This window comes from Stegodyphus dumicola, chromosome X1 (genome assembly GCF_044657685.1).
Source record: "Stegodyphus dumicola isolate Sdum_Otavi_A_Nest chromosome X1, ASM4465768v1".
Lineage (NCBI taxonomy): Eukaryota > Metazoa > Arthropoda > Arachnida > Araneae > Eresidae > Stegodyphus > Stegodyphus dumicola.
The window spans coordinates 249,778,841-249,794,155 of record NC_140780.1 but is presented as its reverse complement, the minus strand read 5'-3'; the positions used below and the strand labels follow the sequence as shown (position 1 = coordinate 249,794,155).

The 15,315-nt window shown below is 32.3% G+C and overlaps 1 protein-coding gene across 5 annotated transcripts in view; it reads left to right on the top strand.

The window, feature by feature from the left end:
• Cka (Connector of kinase to AP-1) overlaps window positions 1–15,315 on the top strand; it is a 164,991-nt gene that overhangs the window by 132,724 nt on the left and 16,952 nt on the right. For all 5 annotated transcript variants that reach the window (XM_085807428.1, XM_085807430.1, XM_085807431.1 and 2 more), the window contains one exon: window positions 12,430–12,540. In XM_085807428.1, the coding sequence (XP_085663554.1) occupies window positions 12,430–12,540 (111 nt within the window). The remainder of the gene's footprint in view (window positions 1–12,429; window positions 12,541–15,315) is intronic.

The following is a 15,315-nucleotide window of genomic DNA, read 5'->3' as shown; positions in this document are numbered from 1 at the left end:
GTTAAAATAAAATTTTGCTTATATGGTGTTAACTTTTTTGTGAGCAAAAATGTTGTGTCATACATGTAAAATTTGATTAAAAAAAAGCTGATAGGAGTAGATATTACATAAAATTAAATTTCGAGGATGACTGATACTTTTTTTTTTTTTTTTTTTTTTTTCAGAGGTGAAAATTTTGCAATTTTATTTTAGAATTACTCTTTTTTTTTCCCTAGTAGTATTGCCAGCTACCCTTTAAGTCACTTAAGTTTTATATAAAACCTAAGCTTATCTGTGGGGGATCCCCCTCTTTTTTATCTATCTTTACATTATATATTGCTGTGTCTCTTCAATATATACAGATTTGTCTCATTCTATCTAGCAAATTTATGACATGAAATATACAGGTCTTTTGCTCGTGCATTAATAAATTGGTGCATTAATAAATGTATCCTAATTTGTGTTATTTGTCTTTGCAAAAAAAAAAAAAAAGAAAAAAAAAAAAAACAGCAATGTAAAATTTTGATTGCTTGTTTTACAAAGTATTTTGGTACATTGGGCACAAGAACGAACCAGAATGTTATAGCTATGCAGGGTTGTAAATGGCATCATCATGTGCTATTAGGTAGTGAGTAGGAGAAATGAGAGTAGCTATTAAATGAACAAAATCCAAGTCGTCCGTAACAAGTGGTATATTTGCAACGTTTGGAGGTTGTTCATAGTGTTCAAAGTTGCACCTGTGAAGTGTAACTCGTCTGATATTCTGTCGGATTCCATGTTTTTATTTTGGAAGGCCATGGCAGCTGTGGAGGTTGACACATCAAGATTCTCAACACAGTGCACAGGAGTGTTGTGCAGACCTTTTAGGTGGTCTTAAAGAAGTAATCCAGTCAGAGTAAGTGCAACTAACACCACATCCATTTTATCCCAAATGTGATATTTAACTGTTGATGAATGTTGCATTGCACTAACTGGAGTGTATTTTACATGATCTGACAATCTTCTCAGTTTTGTTCCCTTTGCCCATTGTTCCCATTGCATTAGATCTCTGGAAGGAACCAGTTTCTTTTAACTGCTTATGCAGCCCTGTCTTAGAGAATATGCCTCATCAGTTGCCATTCCATTCACGTTTATGGCACTCATTGAGTTACTGTTCCTTGTACACAATCCACAGCTCAGTATGGAATGTGAAAATTGGCTGATTTGCTCCTTCATGTAGTTGGTATCTGTTTCCTCTATGTCAGCGATTCTTAACCGGTGGTACGCAAGAGAAAAATAAGTGGCATGCTAAGAAATAAAGTATTTTTAACTATTAAATTCAAAAATCTTGTGAAGATAAAGAAAAACTGATAGAAATTTTCTGCGACCGAACTCTTGAACTAGAAATTTCAAAAATAGCACAATTGTTAACTTTAGGCTGAACTGGGAGGGGGGGTGGAATTAAAAGCATTTCAAATAAAGGGTATTGAATTTTTATTGCTTTTTTGCAAAACCTATTTGTGTGAACAAGGATTTTTTTTCCATGCTGTATTTGAAAAATAAATACAGAACAAAATTAAAAATGGATCCTAATTTATGGTTAAAGCTAAGTGAAATAAAGGTATTGATCTCTCTTGAACAGGCCCAAATTTCACAATAAATTTTAGAATTAAAATATTATAACTTAAATTTTGATAATTAAAGTGGTAACCAATTTTTAATCTAATATTTTTTTATGTGTGCATATTTAATACAAATAGCCAACAGGTTGTGCAGATGGCAAAATTTAAAATGTAGTGGTGGTACTAAAGTTTTTTTCAGTTTTTGCTTAGATGGTTAGCGTTGGTCAAAAGGTTGAGAACCACTGCTCTAAGTGGTTCATTAATGAAGGTTTTCTGCAATGACATTTAACATTACCATGCCTGTACAATGCCATCAATTACATAAACATGCCATTTCTGACCCTGCAATGATTTTGATTTGACTTCGAGAAACCTATTTCTCTAGGAAGTTTATGCATGCTAAACTGAAACGCTGTGTATAACATGGAAACATCAGTTTTATGACAAGTTGCATTCATAAATGATGCTGTTTTAATGACTCCATAGGAATTTCAGACCTAATGAAGAAGAGGCGAATAAAATGCAAAGTTCTGCATTATGTTGCAAATCATGTAGATTTTCATATGAATACTGCATAAACTTTGCTTATGGGTTGTACTTGCTCTGAGTGGATAAAATGTGTTTAACTTGAAACGTGTTTAACAAGAAAAACTTGAAAATTATTTTTATTTATTATTGAGTTGATCATGGTGTAGGAAAAAAGGGGGAGGATATACGCCTATGGGAAGAATATCTTCGGGGAAGGTTTTCTAAGTGAAACTAGTATGCATGGCGTAGCTGATAACCCAGTTTTTTTATGTTCCCCGCCTGTATTGCATAATCTACCATTTTTTTAAAAATTTTTAGCCTTTAATAAGGAAAGTTTTATCTTGCAATAAAAGAAATTTAAATTGTGCAAATTACATTCTCCTGCTCTTACAGAGTTTCAGCTTGATTTTTATATTAAATAGTATTTTATTTGAATTTTAATCCTCTGTAGACATTTGAGGAACTTTCCATGAAGATTCAACTAACCTTAAATCAATAAATATTTCTATTTTTTTACATTATTAAATACACCCATATCATAGTATATAAATGAATTATTAATTTTACTGCATTTAATAAAAATACTTTGATGACCAAAAGTTTTTCTTTCAAGATTTTTCTCATTATAAAAAGTTAAAAAAATAATTAAATTAGATGAAGGAAAAAAATTAAAAACGTGATTAACCCTTCCGAGACGGTGCTCCTTTGTTCAAGACGTTCTATTAGGACAGATGGAAGTTGAAAGGAATCGTCCCACAGGACAGTTGTTTCGCATTACTTAAGCTATCAGATACATTAAAATGAGCAATTAAAAAGCTCTTACGTTATATGAAAATATTTTTAAATATTGCCTACTTTGAGAAATAAATTTTGAAAGCTTAGCGCTTTCAAATTATTTCGAAGTTTTAATTGACAAAATGCATTATAAGCTTTAAAATTAACTTTTAAAGATACGAGAAAGACTGATTATTAAAAGTAGCAAAATCTTTCACAGAGTGAAAGGTATACATTCAGTGAGCTTAGTCTCTGACAGAATGTCTATATCAGAATCATTAGAAATAGTGCTCTCTAGCTATATAGAAAGTGAATCATCACTCTCATTCATGTCACTGTTGGCTTATTTGTTAAATAAATCGATGTCATATGAAGAAGCAAGTCGAAAAATAAGAAACGTATCTTTTCACATTTTTTATTGAAACTTAACAACACGTGCACAACATTACATCGGCATCCATAGCTCACACACAGAGAAGAGAGAACTTGGTGTTGCCAATGCGGTAAATATAAATGTACCAAACTAACACGCCTCCTTACATTTATATTTACTAATTACAAACAAACATAGATATAAGCAATCTTTTCATCTTTACCATTTACAATTAAGCATAGATATAAACAATAACATTCAACACTTAACACAAATTATTTTTAAAAGAGTTTCTTTCATTAACTTAAATGTTAAAATCAAAGTTAAACACAATTTAGTTTACATAAGGACATTACCAAAATCTATTTCATTTCAAGCAAATATATTTAAATAAACAGTACACAAAATTTATTTCAATTTCAAACCTTCCCTAAATTTCATAAATTTAATCTTTCCTAAAGACTTAGTAAAGATATCTGCAATATTTGATTCTGAATCAATCTTTACAATTTCAATTACTCCATTTTGAACATTTTCGTGAACATAGTGATATTGAACTTCTATGTGTTTTGAATTTTTAGTGAAGTTCCCATAATTAGCAAAAACATCATTCACAACATTTTTCAAGAAATTAATTTCTGTCACAGCCTCAGATAGAGCAATATATTCGGCAAAAGTCGAAGATTTTGTCACACAATTTTACTTTTTGGATTTCCAGTAAATTGGATTACCAAATAATTCAATAACAAACCCAGTAGTTGACTTTCTGTCAACAATATCACCTGCCCAATCAGCATCAACATAACAATTCATAATATCAGTTTTAAGATTTTTACTATAGGTTAATTTTAGATGTTTTGTTAAGTACAAATACTTTAAAACTCTCAAAGCATATTTGAAATGTGTCTCATCATAACAATTTTGAAATCTACTTAAATAATTTACGCTGAAAGATATGTCTGGTCTAGTACCATGACTAATATACAAGAGTGCTCCTATTAGATTTCTATATTTGTCATTTTGATTTAAATTAGATTGGCTTAGTTTAAGATTAGTTTCCATTGGTGTATCATAAAGCTTTGAATTTTTAATACCATACACTTTAGCTAAAGATTCAATATAATTTTCCTGACTCAGTGTTAAGATATTACTTTTCTCATTATCATATTCAATATCAATTCCAATGTAGCTTTTTACTTTATTTAAATCCTTCATTTTAAATTTTTTATGAAGTTGTTCCTTAATATCATTAATTACCCGAGTATCTCTGCAACATATCAACAAATCATCAACAAATAAAAGAATATATACAAATACATCATTTTCAGATTTTACATAAAGACAATAATCATATTTACTTCTACGAAATCCTAGACTCCTAATATACTCGTTAAAGCACTCATACCAAGCACGAGGGCTTTCTTTCAACCCATATAGTGCTTTCTTTAATTTATACACTCGATTCGAATTATCATTATAGCCTTGTGGCTGTTTAACATAAACCTCAGACACAACATAACCATTTAAAAAGGCAGTCTCAACATCCATTTGATGAATATTTAAATTATACTGACAGGAATATGAAAGTAACAATTTTAAGGTTTGCATCTTGATGACAGAGGAGTAAGTGTCCTCAATACTATCTTTTTGCTGGAAACCTCGAACCACTAATCTAGCTTTAAAAACATTACCTGGTTTTCTTTTGAATACCTACTTCACATCTAGAATTGCTTTATCCTCTGGTTTAGTCACTAGTGTCCAAGTGTTATTTTTAACAAGACTGTTCATTTCACTGTCCATTGCCTCTTTCTAATGTCCAGCCTCACTGCATGTTGTTGCCTCCTCAAAGTTACCTGGAACTGTAGCATCACAAAAATTTGCACTAACACAGTAGTACCCGAATTCTTCATGAAATCGAACTGGTGGTTCGATTTGCCTTCTTGGTCTCATTCCACTTTTTGTTTCATCTTCATTTATCACACTGTCCTTGGAGTTATCATTACTCGATTCACACGACACTTCTTGAGGTTCATTCTTCTTATTTGTGTCATCATTCTTATCTTCATCATCACAACCTACACACATTATGTCTTCTTCAATAATATCAACATGTCTGGCAACTATTATTCTGTTATTCATCAAAACTCTATATCCAACTTCTGTATACCCAAGTAAAATTCCAAATTCAGCCTTTTTATCCCACTTCTACTTTCTCTTTTCTTCTGGTATTCTTACGTACACTCTACTTCCGTATAATTTCAATTCATTAGCAGATGGTTTCCTATTGAAAAATATTTCATATGGTGTCTTCTTTACAATAGTATTTGTTAATGTCCTGTTTTTCAAATAAGCAGCAGCTTTAATTACTTCAGGCCAGTAACGTCTGTCAACTTTTGCTTCGGCTAAAAGACATCTTGCCATATCCATTATAGTTCTGTTGTAACGCTCAGCAGTACCATTTAATTCGTGTACATATGGTGGGCATGACTTTATCTTGAAACCTTTTTCTCTTGCAAATTTGTATATCTTGCTATTCATATATTCATTACCATTATCACGTCTTAGTTCTTTGATAGTCTTCCCTGTTAAATTTTGAATTTCATTTACATATTCAATTAAGCAATCAGAGACTTGATCCTTAGATTTGATACAATAAATTTTTGCCAACTTGCTATAATCATCAATAAAACTCACAAAGTATTTCTCACCATTACATCCAATTGTTCTGTGAGGTCCATTTACATCTGTATGTATAATCTCCAGAATATCTTCTGCTTTTCTTCTATTATTCTTGAATGGTAAATTGTGCATTTTATTTTCAATACATATGGCACACTTCATATATTCGGTTTCTATTTCTTTAGGGATTCCTTCTAATAGCTGATCTTTGCACATAATATCCAGATATTTAAAATTTACATGTCCAAATGAACGGTGCAATTTTTCTTTTAACTTTAACTTATTGTTGGTCAAATTTGCAAATATTTTACTATTTTTAACATAACTCTTTACTTTATATAATCTTTCTTCTTTCTTTGCTACTGCTACTAATGAACCATTGACATCATATATTTTAGAAAACTTTTCTTTTGAAACTATTTTATGATTATCAGTAATCTTTGATTAACTTAATAAATTTGCTTTCATTTCTTTTACATAAAATACATTCTTCAATGTTACAATAGATTCAGAGTTATATACAGGAAAAGAAACTATTGTATTGCCAACCTTTGTAGCTTTCAAAATCCTTCCGTCACCGACTTTCACTTGAATAGGATCCTTCAAAGTGACTTGCTCTTTGAAATATTCATCACTGTTTATAATGTGGTCTGTGCATCCGCTATCCAGTAACCAATTGATTTCATTTTTATTTGTCACAATATTTGCACTGGAACTTGTCATGTTACTTTCGATAATAGTGGTGTGAAAACTATTGCCTTGATGACTGTTTATTCTCTGGTTAGAATATGTTCCACGTTCACGATGTCCACTAAAAGCACGACTACGTCCTCGATTGTTTGAAGAACTTCGACCGCGATAATTAGTGGAGCCATTACAACGATAGTTCCTTTGATGGACATGCCAACAATTCTTTTTAATGTGACCAGGTTTTCTACAGTTATAACAGACATTCCCTTGTGGGCCCGATTTGCTTGTTTCAATTTTGAACGCATTTGATTTTTCTGCTGGTGCACAATCTTCATAATCATTTTTCTCTTCAAGTAATTTTGATTTGATTTTGCTCTTTAGGCAATCGACTGTTCTGTCCTTCTCTGGTAACACATCTACTAAGTCACCAATGTGACTGTAATTTGAAGGTAATGCTCTTAGCATATAGTTCAATTTTTCTTGTTCCGTCACGGTGGCGCCGGCATGTTTCAGTTCGTTCACATACTTCTCAAAATCATCGAAAAATATATTTACATCAGGATAATTTTTCAGTTTAACACATTCTAAGTTATTTCGACAAACAATTTGTAGAGATGTTGAAGTTTTTAAATACATTGCATCAAATTTCGTAATTATATCAAGTGCAGTCTCACACTCGTGAATATATTCCAATTGCTTGTTTGTTATGGCGCCGTAAATGTAATTTTTAGCTTGGATATCCTTTTCTTCCCATTTTTCCACATCATCATTTTCACTGACTTTTTGCTGAACCACATCTTTACACTTTTTAAATTGAAGAAATTTCATCATACGCACTTTCCAATTAAAATAGTCCGAACCATCAAATAGCGGAATGCCTATATCGATGCTTCTTGTACATGCCATTTTTACGCTAGTACCGGTAACTTTTAAAACAAATTATAACTACTAAATTCTTCATTCATATTCACAAACCACGAGAACTGCTACCATGTTAAATAAATCCATGTCATATGAAGAAGCAAGTCGAAAAATAACAAATGTATCTTTTCACATTTTTTATTGAAACTTAACAACACGTGCACAACATTACATCGGCATCCATAGCTCACACACAGAGAAGAGAGAACTTGGTGTTGCCAATACGGTAAATATAAATGTACCAAACTAACGTTTTGATATATAACACTTTTTTGCTGAGCATATCCTTCCTGTGATAAATAATGCTTTTTCCTCATAATAGACTAAGTTTAGGATTTCAGAAATAAAGAGGATTCGCGGAATATATCTGAAAGCACTGCAAAGCCTTACATAGTATTGAATAAACAATAAAAAAAGAATTCGAATATGATATCACAAGCATTAATATTTATATCCTTTGGCAAGTTAAAGAGCCAAGCTCTGCTTGTTTACATTCAGATTTCCCTCCTGCCCGGCAACATCTGACACCAGAGTCAGCAGATTAGGATCAAACTGAAGGTCAGGATCCTAAAACTATGTTCAGTTCAAAAGTTAAGGACACAGGATGCCATATAGTGGTCTTTAAAAAATGATTTAGCTTGAAATGCACATATGCATCACCCATCGCCTGAGCTTATTCACCAGTGATGCATGGGTGGGACGCTGCCTGCAAGAGACGTTTAGAGGGAATATGTGTATGGGATGCCTGTTCATAAGTGTTAAATGTTAATGTATTTTACATTGGAATCATAAATATTTCTATAATGTGAACTTTGCATTAAAAAGTGAATTTAAGTCAATCTGAATTTCTAAAATTACATCACCATGCAATGCAAAAAACTTTCCAGAAACTCCATGCTTTTGAATGAAAAGCTTCTTTTTTTCATTTTTCAAGGTTAGCAGCTATGACATGGAGAAAATCAGTTAAACTGCAGAGCATTTTAAACCTGAAAAATTGTGACATTACATCGAGCACGAGGAAAATAAATTTAAACCGTATAAACAGGAATCAGAAGAGATGGCTGGGGCACAGGCAAAAACAGTTTGGAATTCAGAATGTTGTTGATGGGTTGCCCTTGTGCAGTGAGCATTAGTAGAGTCTGTTGCAAAAAAAAATATATGCACCCAAAAGGAATTAATCTGCAACTGTGAAACTCTGCAGTAGCATAGTGTTCGAGTCGATAAACTAATATTCAAAAACTGGAGCAAAAAAAAAGTGTTTTATTTAAAGGTAGCATTACAAAGAATATGAAAATCGGTGGTACAGCCAGCCCTGTTAGCTGTACAAGCCAATACTCGGTTGATCATTTAGTCTATAAGTTGCCAATTTACCTTTGTGGTAGATTGTGCCACAAATTGAGCAACTGCTGAGTGAGTTGGGATGTATTTATACATATCTGAATTAGCCTGCACAACATGTCTAATGTTTGATAGGCAACAGGTCTGGAGACCTAGCAGGACAGATGAGGACATTAAAACATTGAAAAGTCATGTTGTATGTGGATGAGTGTTGTCCTGCTTGAAAACAGAACCTGGACAACCTGCTAGCATAGGCATTACAATTGGCTGCAAAATGTAGTCAATGTACTCTACAATCAGTTATAGTACCTCGAAGCATTACTAATGGCTGTACCAGCTGATCGCTTTTCATACTGTTGTACCGTGTTCTGGCTATGTGCCATTTGGTAACAAATGGTTCATTGGATGACTCGCCTCTTCATCTCTAGACACATGTGTAGTAATCATCAGCATTTGAGAGAAACATGATTCGTCACTGAAGATCACATTTCTACTATCAGATACTGTCCAGCTTGAGCGGTATCTTGTTAAAACAACACTGCTTATTGTGGAATGGCAATGGCAAGCATCTTAATGGGGTCAAGATGTGAGCCCAGCATCATCTAGTCTTCTGTGAATCATCTCTCTGGATATCCCGGGATCCCAGCATGTTGGCAAATTGATTATAGTATAATTGTTGGTACGGATATAACAGCGTTTCTAATTTGCATGATCATTTTGTGTATTGGTGACCGGAGGATGTCCCGACCTATTTATGTTGCCTTTGCTGAGCCACTGGTTCCAACAGTGGACAAAGATCATATCACTTCCACCAATATGCCGGCTCATCTGTCTGTTCAACCAGCTAGCATCTTTAAGGCTCATGATGTGATCTCTATCAGTCTGACCACTGTTCATAACATTGTTGAGTACATCTTAAAGGCCTATTTCGTTACAGTGTCGTGTATCCTAGCCATTAGCTCGGTTGCAAATGCTTGTCACTTGCTGCGCCTGCCTTTTACAACTACCAGTTACACACCTCAGACACATTATATAGCTCCACAATGCTGATTGGTGCTGCAAGTTTAATCATTTACACAGCTAGCCAAAACACATTTGCATTAATTGTGGCTCAATTTTTCGCTCAGTGCATGTTTTTTTTCGGGGGGGGGGAACAGGATGTATTTTAAATAAATGTTATATTTTTATGTAGTGGATAGTCTCAAGTCTTCGTTAGCGATTTTAAATGATTCTAACATCCATAGTTTAGTCTAGTGGTGCATTAGATCTTGCATTTCTTCTGAAATCTTTCAAATTTGATATTGTTGCAAAAGCTCTAACTATGTAAAAATGTTGTTAAATTTTGAAAATGGGATGTGACTAAATCCATAATTCTTTTAAGGAAACTCCAGCATCAGAATACAGTTTAAATCTCCACATATATTCGCTGTTCAATTCATAGACCATTCTGATTGATTACCAATCTTTGCCATAATGTAATTTCCTCATTGAGGGAAATTTTGTTTACTTTAATAAAGTTGTTTGAACTGTTCTCAAGGATAATATTTTTTTTTAAAAAAATTTAAGTAATGTGCTGAAATTTGTTTCTCTATGATTTATTTTTTAAATATAAAAATCTTAAAATTCTGAGGGACCACAGCTAACTGTTTTCAAGAAAATTTGAAAATATCCAGGTTTATATGAAAGGAATTTAAACCCAAGTGTAGCAGTCTCATTGCTACGTAGTTCCCAGATTATTATCTCTTACGGATTATGCATAAGTAACCTAAATACTACATGATGCATATCTAATTAATGTTCTGGCTTCACCAATGGCCAAGTTGTTTATATTGCAGAATGCTTTTAGATCAGCTTATTTGGGGTTTGAGCCTAAGCAAATGGGCTATTTGCAGGGTTGGTTTTCCATGGCTTTTCCCATGTGTGACATGAAACAAAGCTAGATTCCCTCAGAAAATCCTCCACGAAGGCATCTCTTTTAGGCACATAGTGCTGGTGGCTTTGCCATATTCAAATAACCAACCAGTCAAAATCTGTATCTCTTTGAATTTAAAGTTGAGTGAAAAAGATATGAAGTTAAAAGTTTTTAAGCCACATGTGTTTTTATTTGAATGCTGTAAAAGGTTTTAATTTTTTTCCCTCAGTTATCAGTATTAATAGACAAATAATCAGCAAGTGCTCTTTATAAGCTCATCAGACTGATGAGTCAACTACTTTTTTAATGTAAAGCTGTAATATTACACTTTTTGGGTGGATAATCTTATATAAGCATTAGAAATTTTATGTTGGTAATGGTACGTTTCAGTTGCAGTTATTTCAACCAAATCCTTTCCAGTAAACAGTCTCATAATATTGTGTACTCATATCCTACACTTACTTTCTTACTGCAGCAATTAAAACTTGTTCTGAATTAGCTTGAACTAATTAATTATTTTGGAGTGTGTAGTCAGCATTCTAGCCAGATTTTTTACTTCTTCTGTATTGCTATAATATACATGCATAATGCATGGTAAATGTCTTGCACAACATGAATGATCAAAAGATACAGCGATACTAATGTCTCTGTAATGCAATCATCAGGCATATCTGATGAAATGTTGGTGGAATTTTCATTTAGAAGTATATTTTTATTTTGGTATCTATTTCATGATGGTATTTAAATTTGGAATGTATAAGCTTTTGCAAGAATGAATGCTTTTTTGTTTCTGTATCATAATGTCGATATCTTACATAAAACAGTTTGTATTCATAGTAAATGACAAGTTTATGAGGACACCATTTTACATGTCCCATTTTTAAAATGTTCATTTGAGCTACATTATTCATTGAAGGCAATTACTTCTAGATCTAAGCTCTTCCTATAATTTTTTATTACTTAATTTGCAACTGTATATTTTGCATGACTTATAGTGCTCTGTGTATAGATTGAGAACAAATTATGTCCAGTATTAGCATAGAAATACATCTTAAGTCCTTTGCACAAATTAAATCAAATACTATATATGATTTGCCATTGTGTAGACCTTTTTTATAGCATCCATTCCATTGTTTGAAAACCTTTTATTTTTCAGTTGTTTCAAGTGTGTGTATCTGGCTAATAAAATAACTTCGCTGATTTTTTTTTATGACAGAACCTAATGTATCTTAGGAATTGTTAAGTGTATATGTTCTAATTTTATATTTTATTTCTTAGATTTAAGAATTCTCAGATCTTGGGTAAATTTTCATATTTCGTATCTTCTATTGTAGAGCAGAAATAAGTAAATAAAGTATATGATTAATTTATGAAATTTCGGTGTCTAACAAATTTCTTTGGGTAACATTTTCATGTTAATTTTCTATTAATGAAACTACTATTGTTAAAAATACTGATATGTGTTGAAAAACTCACTGGACATAATTCAGTCAAAAGATTTCATTTGGTAATTTTATATATGATCTTGGTCTCTCTCTCTCTCTCTTTTTTTTTTTTTTTTTTTTTTTCTAATCTGTTAGACTTTTGGTTATGTTTTCAAAAAAGGTAAAGGTTTCTTTTTCATCCACTTCCAGATGCAAGTCCTTTAGGTAAACAAATAAACTGTATTGTATGCCATCCTACTCTCCCCCTTACTGTGACTGCTCATGAAGATAGGCATATTAGATTTTTTGACAATAATACAGGTAATGTTTTGATTTATATGCAGCTGTAAAAGTAATAAAAAAGTGAAAATATTTCTTATTTGTACTAATTCTGTCCAACCGTGCAATTAAGTAATGTTAAAATATAAAAGGGCTCCTCCCTTTTTTGGTGGGTGTCTGTGAGTAGCATACTCTTTTTATAGTTATTACTTTCATGCTAAATTGCTAAATGATTTCTGATAAAAGACAACACTAATCTCGGCTTTCTGAGAATTAAAACTATTGTACATTAAGCTTTTGTACTGTTCTGTCTTGTAAGTATATGCTGAACTTTGATATAAAATTTGTTATAATGTGAATATAATGGCTTTCATCATTAGTGAATGATCCATTATTTGATAGAATGAAGTTTGTAAAGCTTTGTGAGGGTCGAAAACAACAGGAGAGAATAGCAATAAGCTTTACAGTTGTGTTACATTATTCTTTTTTATTATAATGGCCTTTTGTACGCTACAGGTAGCTAAACTTCTTGAAAGTGATAGATGTAATGATCCCACATCTCTGAAATATGCAAACAGTATCATTATTAGGATGAAAGTTTTAAACAAGCATGTGCATAACATTGTCTTTTGCGTGCACCCTGCTCCCCTTGTTTTTCATTTGAAGGAGTTTTTGTGTGTGAAGTAAGAATGTTTTAACTCAAACTGCATTCTGGTTGGAACTAAAAGGTGACTTCAAGTGTAATAGATTCACTTCAGTACTTCACTTTTGTGATTGTTAATGTTAAATATTATCAGGAAGGATTAATTTTGGACAATAAAAACACTGTCTCAGTAGAAGGTTCTTTCCTAGCTCCTTGTGACTTTTTACAAGAAATCAAATGTGGTTTCTAAGTGTGCCATAAAATTTCCAAGTTCAGGTAACATATATTCCCCTCCCCCCCAAAAAAATTTTTTTTTAGTTCTTTCAAATTCATTTAGCTGTGAAATTATTAACTTTGTATCTCCAGTTGATTTTGTGACTGGTAAGAAATAGAAAAATTCTTCATTCTTAGCTTTAGAAATTTTGAATTGACATAAATGGAAAATATACGAATTTAGTGAAAGGTACTTTTTATTTTTCTATAGCACATATTTATATGAGAATGATTCTTTGTGTAACACATTGTAACAAAAAGTAAATATAGATTTTAGTAATACTGTTCTTGATAGAATTGTGTACTAAGAAGCGATTTATGACTGCCTCTTTCTGTTTCCCAGTAGATGATGTGGCAACTTTTACTAGGTTTTCTAAAATTTGTATTTCAAGGTACATGGAATCGGACAGTCATATCTTTCATTTTTTATTTAGAAGATAAATAGCCTTTTATATTTTTTCTTGATGGATGAGAAAGCCATCTGTTTGAAAATATAGTAGAACTATATGATTGAATTCTATGTTAAACCTGGAATGAGGCTGCTAAAACACTTGAAATGAGGTATGGGTTCACTTGGCTGTAAGGAAATATTTCAGTGCTGGAGGTACTTCAAAGACAACTTGAATAATTGAGAAAGTTAATTCTGACAAGGCGTCCAGAGTAATTATGGATGTCAACATTGTCAAATCTACAGAACTATTGCAGTATACTAGAAGTGTGGTATATCGATAACTATCTATGGGGTATATCATAATCGGACTTAAAACTGGCACAGCACCAAGTATCGAACGAAGTGTGCACAGTAATAAGAAAATGACTGGAATGCGAGTAGCTGTAGTTATGTAACTGTAGTTTAACTTAAATCTTTACATTGTTAAAGAAAACCTTGATATAATATTTGGTCGAGAATGGCCTTTGAGAGATAAATTTAGATTGGTCCTCTATAAAATTAATTTTTGTCTCTCAAAAGAGTAATTTAAATAAATTATTGGAACAATATAATGAGATTTTTGACGGAAAATTAGGAGAGATAAAAAATTATGAGGTTGAACTTGAACTGAAATCAAATGTTTCACCAAAATTTTGTAGTGCTAGGCAAGTACCATTTGTGTTAAAGGGCCGGATAGATGAAGAAATTGATCGCTTGGAAAAAGAGGATATAGCCAAAAAGGTTAAAACTTCGCAATGGGCAACTCCGGTAGTACCAGTAATTAAACTGGAAGGCTCTATACAACTGTGTCCCGACTACTCAGTGACAGTAAACCCAAATATTGTAACGCATCGTACCCTTTGCCGACCATAAAAAAATATTTTCATGTTTGAGCGAGGGAAAACATTTTTCAAAAATTGATTTTAAACATGCTTATTTACAAATGAAAATACACACTGAGACTCAAAAATTGCTAACAATAAACACACAGGGATTATATAAGTGTAAGAGATTAATGTTCAGGCTAAATGCAGCGCCAGCAATTTGGCAACGTTACGTAGACGGACTATTCCACAGAATGGAAGGGTGTAAGGTCTTTATGGATGATGCACGGATAATGGGGGCAGATGATGAGGTACATTTTAAAAATTTCTTTGAGAAATATCAAACTCACAGACTGAAATTAAGCTTAGAGAACAGTAAATTTTTCAGGATGAGATAAAATTTTTAGGTCATAAAATTGATGCTAATGGTTTACATAAAACTAATGGGAAAATATCAGCAATTGCAAAAGCCCCAAGACCCAGAAATGTCCAAGAAATTTAAAGTTTTTTGGGATTGGTTAATTTTTATGGAAATTTTTGCTCTAAATTAGCGACAGTCGCAAATCCCTTATATCAATTAACCCTCTTGCTGCGTAATTTTTTATCAAAATAGGTTTGATACAAAATGTTTTTGTAAAAGAGTCCCC